The sequence below is a fragment of the Argentina silus genome (genome assembly GCF_951799395.1).
Source record: "Argentina silus genome assembly, chromosome: 6".
NCBI lineage: Eukaryota > Metazoa > Chordata > Actinopteri > Argentiniformes > Argentinidae > Argentina > Argentina silus.
Window position 1 is genome coordinate 20,813,755 of NC_139660.1, and position 10,000 is coordinate 20,823,754.

The following is a 10,000-nucleotide window of genomic DNA, read 5'->3' on the forward strand; positions in this document are numbered from 1 at the left end:
TGGGCTGGCCTGGGTGGTGTCCCTGGTCCTGTGGGCCCCGGCCATCCTGTTCTGGCAGTACTTTGTCGGGGAGAGGACAGTTCCCTCCGACAAGTGCTACATCCAGTTCCTCTCGGAGCCCATCATTACCTTCTGCACGGCCATCGCTGCCTTCTACCTGCCCGTCACCATCATGAGCGTGCTCTACTGGCGCATCTACAGGGAGACCCAGAACCGCTCGCGGGAGCTGGCGGGCCTGCAGGGCTCAGCGAGTCGAGGCGGTGGGGGAGGGGGTGGGGGTGGTGGTGGTGGTGGTGGTGGTGGTGGTGTTGGGGAGAGAGCACACTTTGTCCATCAGACCGGGAGCAACAGGAGCTGCAGCAGCTACGAGCTGACCAAGCCGTCCCAGAGGAAGAGCTCCAGCCGGGGGCTGGCGGGACGCTTCCACTGTTGGCCCGTGATGTGGTCCTGGAGGCCTGGCAGCGCCCGGCCCGTGGAGGGGGGCGACCCGGACCAGAGCAGCAGTGACAGCTGGAACAACAACGACGCCGGTGTGTCAGTGGACCACTCGGGGTCGTCTGAGGATGAGGACGCCAGAGATATGATGCCCCAGAGCCACGCTATCTTCTCCATCGTCCTCAACCTGCCAGGGATGAAGGCGGCCGTCAACTCCCAGCTCACCTCCTGCGAGGACCTGGACGCCGCCTGCGAGGAGGACCCCCTGAGAGGGGACGAGGACAGCCGGGACTGCCTCTCCACAACCACCACCACCACCACCACCACCACCCCAGATGGAGGCAACACAGACACCAACAGTTACCACCAACGCTTCTCCTCCACACGTATCTCCAAGGTGCAGACCATGCCTGCCATCCAAGCCAGCAAAGTGGGGCCATGCTCCAGCACCGGCTCCGCCACGGGCATCTCCGTCAAATCCCCCTCAGCACCCATATCCTTTAAAGAGGCCGCCCTGGCCAAGCGGTTCGCCACTAGGGCGCGGACGCAGATCACCAAGCGCAAGCGCATGTCGCTGGTGAAGGAGAAGAAGGCGGCCCAGACGCTCAGCGCCATCCTGTTTGCCTTCATCATCACGTGGACACCGTACAACATCATGGTGCTGGTCAACACCTTCTGCAACGGCTGCATTCCAGAGGCTCTGTGGGCGCTGGGCTACTGGCTGTGCTACGTCAACAGCACCGTCAACCCCATGTGCTACGCCCTGTGCAACAAGACCTTCCGCACCACCTTCAAGATGATCCTGCTGTGCCAGTGGGACAAGCGCAAGCGGCGGAAGCAGCAGTTCCAGCAGAGGCAGTCGGTGGTCTTCCACCGGAGGATTCCTAGAGACTCAACGTAGTGGGATGGGACTAGTCCGATGCTGCTGCGGCACCTGATGGCTCTCAGATCTGACGACCACCCCAAAGGTTCTAGAGGTTTCTGGAGTTTTTTTTTTTTTTTACAGCATAGAGAGGTGTCCCAGGTGACATACGGAACAGAACAGTGCCTGTTGGAGATATCGTGCTGTGATGTTGAATGCCTCTCTATGGAGCCAGCCTCTAGAGGGATGTTCCTCCGAGTCTCTGGACAAGGTCCTGTGGTGAAGGTTGAGGAGTCTCATATCTTTGCAGAGCTCTCAGAGACGTGCCCCAGGGACACTTAGATGGTGGAAAACTAATGGGGAAATGGCTTTAAACACATTGGGGGGAACTTTAAAGTGCAATTGATACCTAGGGAGATGGTACGTTTGTTTGGTATGGATTCGGGGGTTTGATATTTCTTACCTTTTTCTGTCTCAGTTGAAAACATGTAACATACAGAGCAGATTGGGGTTTTCAAAGGAGACTGGGGATGTGTAATATAGCATTGAAAGCCATGGCCAAAGCTTTTTTGTGTCATAAGGCTGCATTGTATTGATTTTGAGCTCCCTGGTGGTAAACTGAATTAAATGTCCCTATTCTTTATTTTTTACTCTACTTCTGTATATTGCCTTTCCACATGGATGTAGCTTTCCTGTGTTATGAAATAATAAGGATTTAAAGCTGTGTCTTCTTTGTAACAACAGGTGTTTAACAGATGTGGGTTATTTTTGTGTAATCAATTGGTCTATAGATATTCCTCTATAGATTTTGAGCCAGTCTGAAAATGATTCTAAGAAATGAGTTGTGAATATCCTGTGGCACCTCCAATGAGTTGCTCTTGTTTTAATGTGATTGTTGTGGTTTAAATGGTGGAGAGAATAAGTGCATTGAGTGTTTCAATAGTTGTTTATGTACCTGAGGTTTTATGTTTCAAGTAATGATACCGTCATGTATATTTGGATAACTCCATACCAAATTATTGATTGTACACAAAATACATTTATCACTATGAATTTTACTGTATTGATTAACAGATTACCTTTGAAAATGTCCCTCCTTAAGTAAGAGAGTGATCCATAGACCCCAGATGGAACCTCTCGGACTAGAACATTCAGTAGTGCCACAGTGCCACATTCTGGAAGAATAGAAAACTGCACTCTAGTTTCTGTCAGCAACGGGTAAACACTATTGTGGTTCCATAAACCCTCACAATTCATTCAGCTAATCCCAACTCTTCAATTGGACACTTCCATGCCAAGATGATCAGTTGTAGGCCTTTTCTTGTCAAAATTCATGTTTACATTTAATTATTGTGTTTTAGCTCAGAGCTGAATGTTGATTTCAGACTCACATGTGCTCAGTCTAAGGACTAGCAGAAAAGTGATAATTCAACGGGGTATAATTCAACACCATGACATCTAGGAGATTTAGGGAAACTCCGGTGCTAAGAGCAAAGAAATAGCTTCATTTAAATCTGTTGTCATATTTTGTGATGCACCATGCTTCTGGCACAAACGGGAAGGATAACATTTAATATTAATATTTTCAAACAACCTGGTTTTCTGAATGTAAACATTTTGCTGTATTGGTGTATAGTGTACACCTACTTTTGTAAAGGGATACTGAAAGCAAACAAGACACTACAGGAATATGCATATTGTGTGGATTGCAGTACGATATCAAGTAGACAGATAGAATGCTACAGAATGACACATAAAGAAAGGATACTGTATATTGTCTGAAATGCCAATGGATATATCTGCTGCTTTCAACACACATGTGCAACAGTGTTATTTTATTCCTAGTCAAGTGCGATTTCTTGTTTTTTTCTTCAATGTTTGAGATGTGAGCTACCTGAAGTGATATCAAATGAATAGCAAAATACTTTTATTGTTTTGTTTTTTGTTACATTTCAAGTATGCCAATCAAGTCAATAAACAAAAAAAAACTGTTTTATTGACAACTATGGTCTACTCTGTATCGTATTTTTCACTGATAGTAGTTGGTTCATTAGATTTGTATTGAACATTTGGAAATAAGAAGGACCTAACAGTGCATCAGGGTTGCCCTTTAGTCCTTTGTCTGCAGAAGTGTATGGATCTGTCTATATAACTGGTTTGACTGGTTTCTTGGACACAGATTAAGCCTAGTCCTAGACTAAAATGCATCTTCAAAGGAGATGTTCTATTGGAAATGTTATTGACTCCAGGACTAGCCTTAGTCTGTGTCTGGTCCCTTTAGGTTTAGGTTTCAGATATTTTATTTAAAGTGCAATATAACATTAGTACTAAAATAGATTGTCTGTGAAGAGGTTTTGTGTTGTTAGGAACAGCATGTTGTGGAGAAGTGGCAGTGCTGAAGGGTGAGTATGTCCAGCCACAGGACATGTGATGCTGAACAGCATTTCTTCATGTGACCAAGGAAGAGGAGCAGCCCGGAGATCACAAACACTTGTTTGTGTTCGTCACTCTAGGCTGGGAGAAGAGACCACTCAGGCAAGTAAGTATTGTTCTGCTTTCTGGGAAAGGACAGGGTCCTTTTTCTATTACAGTTGTTAATATGTATGACTTAATTTTAGTTGCTTTTAACGTTCATCCTTTTGCCCATTCATATGTTGCCATTTACTGATTAGTTGATGAAGGGATAGTAAAAAAAGACTGAAGTTGTAGCTATAATACATCGAACTGTTTAGAGAGTAGAGTTTTACTTTACGTAAATAGAATTCTGTATCATAAAGTTCTACTACTGTATAAATGATCAAGATTATGTTGAAGTAGTCCAGTTACTTTTCTCAATCATCTGAATGGAGAGGACAGCATTCTCCGAAAACTGCAGTGTGCAGATTAAGTTTTTACTCTGAGGTAAAAAAGCTTTTGATTGCATCATAATATTTTCTTGAGAAACAACATCCATATTTCATATTGCTGGATGTTTTCTGGAGGTTTCATGTTTATTTTATATATGTCAGCTGACAGTGTGCCACAGAGCCGTGAGTCCTATTTGATGGGGAAGTGATGCGAATCAAATGAAATGTTCAGTGACGGTATATGTCTTCTTTACCTGTCACATGCAGTTGTCATTTGTCAGTTGTGTTTGTAGTCAACAGTTTTGTTTTGTTTGTTTTTTGTCTTTTTTATTTTACTTGCTGATTGTGATATTATGTATTATGTCTTACAATTATGTTGTGTTTTGTGCGTATCCGTGCCTGCGTTTGTGTGTGTGTGGTGTCTGTGATTATTGTAATTATTGTAACAATGAAAATAATCATATTAAACTATACATATAAAGACATGCAAGGGAAGGTATAAGAGACACTGCTAGAATGTCCTGACAGATATGGCGGTATTAGAGATGTATTAATCGTGCAGAGCCAGACCGCGTGCCTCTGATTATTGCATGTAGCTGTAAAGTCTGTCGGCGAGATTAGAGATTTAGGAATACAGCACGTATTAACATTGTACATGAAGTTGCTCTTATACATGTAGTTGCCCTTTAATTACTATAGTCACAACGTTGTATATGTTATTATTACACACACACACATTACAGTCATTACATTGTAGTTAAATAGTAATAGACATTGTTTTGATTACCCATGAATCAACATACTGTATGGTATTTCATATTTTCTTATTGGATCATATTTTCTTATGAAGTGATGTGTTACCTGCCAGGGTGACCAACTGAAGACAGATGTCTCTTCGTACATAGGGCCATAGTAAGAGCTCTTTGGCTTTACACTAAATTACTTCAGAGAGGCAGGCCTGGAATGTAGAGCTATTAATAGACATTTGCTATATATATATATATACATATTCCCACCAGAAATACTGGATTGGAATGCTGCCAATACTGCTGTCATATTTAACAGTACTATGGTTCTAGAGGGAATGACAGAGGGAATGAAACAGGAAAATTATTTATTAGGAGGAATTTTCAGCACAAACCAGCAACCGTTTGATATTATGATCACCCTAGATGTATACCCTCTTATTCAGTGTGTCTTATTTCCAGCTCTACAATACATGATTTGATCACATACTGAAATAGTTGGGGCTGTGAATTGCAGCAGTCTGGCTACTGTGAATGTCCACTTGTTTATCAGTCTCCATTGAGAACACAATGCCTCCCATCTGTCTTAATAGAAACTGAATGAATGCCTTCTAAATATGTCTACCCTCTGTTCTTTTTTTAGACCGTTCAGATTGTCCCCCTCTTGTACTGAGAACAGGATGCAGACTATTCAGACGATCGAGACCCAGGTGCCTTTCCTGAAAGAGAGCTTCTTCACGTCCACCTTCAAGGGCAGGAGAAAGAGCAGCGTGTCCAACCTGCTCCACAGACAACAACAGCAACACTCTCTGCTCCATCAACAACAACAACAACAGCATCGTCCTCATCATCTGCTTCCCCCTTCTCAGGACGGGGGTGTGGGGAGGGAGGAGCCTCACACTGAGCATGCTCGCCTGGGTCGCTCGGCCAGCAACCCGTTATGTAAGACCCCGGAGCTAGCAGATGGGAGGAAGAGGGAGGGGCATAGCGTGAGAGATGGGAGGGAGGGAGAGGGGGAGAGAGTGTGTGAGCAGCCTGTCAGCATCCTCTCGGCAGCAGCGGCAGCATCCCCACAGCTGCTCCTGACACAGGCAAGCAGACCGGGCTTAGAGACCTCTGAGAGGGACCAGAGACGAGGCAGCACAGCAGCCCAGCATCAGCAGCACCAACCCCAGCAGCATGGCCTGATCGCCAAGGGGGTGCGTCTTCTCAGGAACATGGGGAACCAGGACTCCAAGCAGAGGAAGGCAGCGGCGGCAGCGGAAGGAGGAGGAGGAGGAGGAGGTGGGGAACCCCCCTGTGATGGGGTAGCCGAGGACACGGAACCGGAGAGCTCCAGGAAAGGGAAGAAGTCCCAAGGCAGCAAAACATCCAAAGGGGGAGATACGGGCAAGAAGAAACCCAAGGCAGAGTCCAAAGGATCTGTGTTTTCAAGTCTGAGGATCAGGAAGAGTGTGTCCAAAGCCAAGGGCTTGTCCAAGGAGGATGTCATGGACGGAATGCTGGAGGGAGCCGGGGTCAGAGCCACCACGGAGAGCAGCCTCTCGGCAGACGAGATGGGGGTGATGTCGGACGGCGAGCCGGAGCTTAGCGGCTTGACTAGGGATAGCTCTCAGTCTCTGCTGGACGTGGTGAACGACGAGGGTCGGAGGGCGAGCTCAGGATCGGACGCGGACCTCTACAGCTTCCACTCGGCTGCGGCTGAGCAAGAGGACCTGCTGTCTGATATCCAGCAGGCTATCAGGGAGCAGCATGGAGCCAGCGGGGATGTCCTGGGTCATGGGGTCACTGCCTCCCTGACGGAGGCGACACTCTCTGGCGGTGAGGTTCAACACCAAGCTCCTAACTCCACTGATCCACAGAGGGTACTGTCCAATCAGGGACCAGGCCTGGACAAGGAGCGTGCTGGGCCACCGGTTGGTGTTGATTCTATAGGACCAGACCAAAGTCTTGAGCGTAGACAATCAGAGAAAGAGGGCCATACCATGTCTGGTGACGGGGAGGGGGAATCGGAGCCGGAGCAGGGGTCCCTGAGCGAGAGCGGCCCCTCCTCCTCTGCCCCCGACACAGACAGAAGCAGTGGCAGCCTCTTTCCCAAGACCACCAGCACCTACAGCTTCCCCGACACGGCCACCACCTCCACCTCCTATGAGAGTGCCGAGGAGCCTCAGGATGAGCTGGAGAGCCCGGTTCTGCCCTCCCAACTGACCCAGAGCCTTCACGGGTCTTTCCAAGACCACCATGAGCTCACACAGAGCTACGATGAAGGCCGGAACCGCATCGAAGGGGTCAGGTTCATCAGGTTAGGGGTCGCGGCAGGGTCACACAAAAGTGTGAGCAGTATGGATCTGTCTGTGGAGCGGGAGGAGGAAGAGGAGGTGGACAGGGGGAGGGACTTCCTGTCCCTGAGCAGGAGGAAGAGCAGCATGTCCGTCAATCAGCTGACCTCCGACATCCCACAGGGATCACGTCCAAGAAGGACGTCGTCCACGGTCAAGCCCTACCCACCCATCCACCCCTCCTATGTGAAGACCACGACCAGGCAGCTCACCTCCCCAACGGGCTCCCCCATCCAGAGCCCTCTCTGCCCCCGGCGGACAGGAGCAGGCGGGGGAGCAGCACCTGGCTTTGGAGGCCACAGGCCCCAGGACTGGAAGGCCTACAGACAGAGGTCCTGTAGCATCGCGGGGCCAATCAGTCACTCTGCAGATTGGACCCAGGAGCTCCACAGCGTTCGAGCCAGGCAGGGGGAGGGTAGTGCCCTCCTGGAGCACAGTGGGTCAGGGAGAGGGCCTACAGGGTCCAGCCTGACCCTAGGTAACAGACGTCGCTTCTCAGGCCTCTACACCTCCATCACAGAGCCCTATCAAGATGTCTTCTCTGGTAAGTTACTAGGCAAGTACATGGGCTTTATGATTTACCACATAATAGCCATTGTTGTTGTTGATGTTGTTGTTATTGTTGTTGTTATCCATTGTTGTTATTGTGGTCTAGTCTGTTGATGAGAATATCTTGGTTAGGTCCTCATTTAGGCCTATTATGGCTGGGAATCCCTGGAAGGTTTGTTTTGAGTCACATTTGTTTGGCTTTGAGCCTGTTCTCAAATGAGAGGTGAGATTATGCAAGCAACGATCATCATCATTGTGCAAAATAACAGTAATTATTATACAGTTGGCCCACAGAGTATATTTTGATAGAACATTGCATTTCAGGTTCTTAATAACTTCCCTAAATATGATGTGATGAGGTCTGTATAATGTACATCATACTCATTTTCACATCATACATGATACAGTGAGTATACAGAAGGCCTATACTGTAGGTCCTGTATAAAGATCCAGCCATACAATGCTTTAAACACTACTATACTGTAGGTCCTGTATAAAGATCCAGCCATACAATGCTTTAAACACTACTATACTGTAGATCCTGTATAAAGATCCAGCCATACAATGCTTTAAACACTACTATACTGTAGGTCCTGTATAAAGATCCAGCCATACAATGCTTTAAACACTACTATACTGTATGATATCCTCCAGAATACCCAGTTGCCTTTTAGTTGCCCTCTTCCTCCTTGTATTTATTGCTGATGGTCTGGGGCTCAGCTTTTCCCAAGAGGAGCACACACACACACACACACACACACACACACACACACACGCACACACACACACGCACATGCACACGCACACGCACACACACACGGATGGGCATAGAGGTTAAACCTAGTGTATGAGACCACTTCTTAAAAAAATCACAAATATTCTAATAATAACACATTGACCTAGCTAGATAGAAGCAGTTTAGCCATGATTTGATCTGCTACCTATCCGATTATCAGACTACAGAAGACTATCTTGTTGCCCGGTATTTGCCCAGGCTTGCATCAGTCAGCTGTGGGAGTGCCAAGTCAAAGCTGCATGTGACATTGATCTGTAGCGAAGCACAGCTATTAGCAGGGGTAACTTCAGGACGCTGCTAGGGGTCTGCTGTGTGACACGCTGGTGCCTTGTGTTCTTTTGTCCTCACAGTGCATTGTGCAGTATCTGGTGTCAGGTGGAGTCACCACCTCTTAAAGTCTGAAATCAATTATCCTTTGGATATTGCTTTGGTATGACTGAATACTGCATGGACAAATTAGTGAAAATGCATGAAGTCCAAGATTGTGCTGTTTTTCAAGGTGATTTAGTTTGACTGGATCTTCGGTCATTTAGAATGTAGAAGACATACAGTATACTCTCTATAGTACTATTATACTCTATCCACATGTCTTTAGTACTATTATACTCTATCCACATCTCTATAGTACTATTAAGAGAGTATTCATAGTGTAGTCACCAAACACTCCCCTTGTCACATAGTCAATACTTGATACACAAATAATCCCTCTGGATTAGAAAATCTGGAGCCCCCTTTCTGACCTATGCCAGTCTGAGATTTGGAGATTATCGGAGTGATTTCTATAATAATCCCTCCCACCCCCTCCTTGACACTCTCTCTCTCTCTCTCTTTCCCTCTCTCTCTCTCTTGAACAGTGTGTACTGTTCAAATGCCAACTGTGTGGACGAAGGTTAGAGCGTGGCATTTTGCTGGAGTACCTTGTGTCAGAGTGGTCATGTGATCTCTAACAGATGACCCTTGGTTGGCTCAGTCATCATCATTCATTAAAAAGCAGTTGAAAACTGAATTCAAAAATTAAAAAGCAGTTGAAATTGATTCCGTCCAGGACCAAATCTTACATTAATAGTCAAACAGTTTACATCAGTGGTACAATGAGTATTGAATGGGAGCTGAGTTAGTTTCTACAAATGATGTTGAGTTTTCCTCCAGTGCTTCGGTGAGGAACACATTTCCTACCCCTGGTGTAGGAGAAAAACTCATGAAGGATGTGTTTCATTATCACCTATAAATCTGTGACTCTCTCCACCACCCTGTTCTCTCTGCATTTCATGTCAGTGTGTCTCTCTTTGATACAGACATTATTTCTGTCTGTAACAATTATGACAAAACATTTGTTGTGACACTATAATCTTTTATTTTCAATTCTGGCTTTGGGTTTCTGTTTTCTGAATCTCTCTTTTGTCCCCCCCCCCCCACACACACACACC

General features: G+C 46.5%; 2 protein-coding genes across 2 annotated transcripts in view; both read left to right on the forward strand.

The window, feature by feature from the left end:
• Nucleotides 1-1,336, forward strand: part of chrm3a (cholinergic receptor, muscarinic 3a) — a gene marked incomplete at both ends in the record, with an annotated part of 1,971 nt that extends 635 nt beyond the window's left edge. Inside the window, one exon of the mRNA XM_083672085.1 lies at nt 1-1,336. This exon is cut by the window's left edge and continues 635 nt beyond it. Within this exon, the coding sequence (XP_083528211.1) occupies nt 1-1,336 (1,336 nt within the window).
• A 4,233-nt stretch (nt 1,337-5,569) lies between these two features.
• fmn2a (formin 2a) overlaps nt 5,570-10,000 on the forward strand; it is a gene marked incomplete at both ends in the record, with an annotated part of 40,204 nt that continues 35,773 nt past the window's right edge. Inside the window, 2 exons of the mRNA XM_083672367.1 lie at nt 5,570-5,831; nt 5,946-7,772. Coding sequence (XP_083528493.1) covers nt 5,570-5,831; nt 5,946-7,772 — 2,089 coding nt within the window. The remainder of the gene's footprint in view (nt 5,832-5,945; nt 7,773-10,000) is intronic.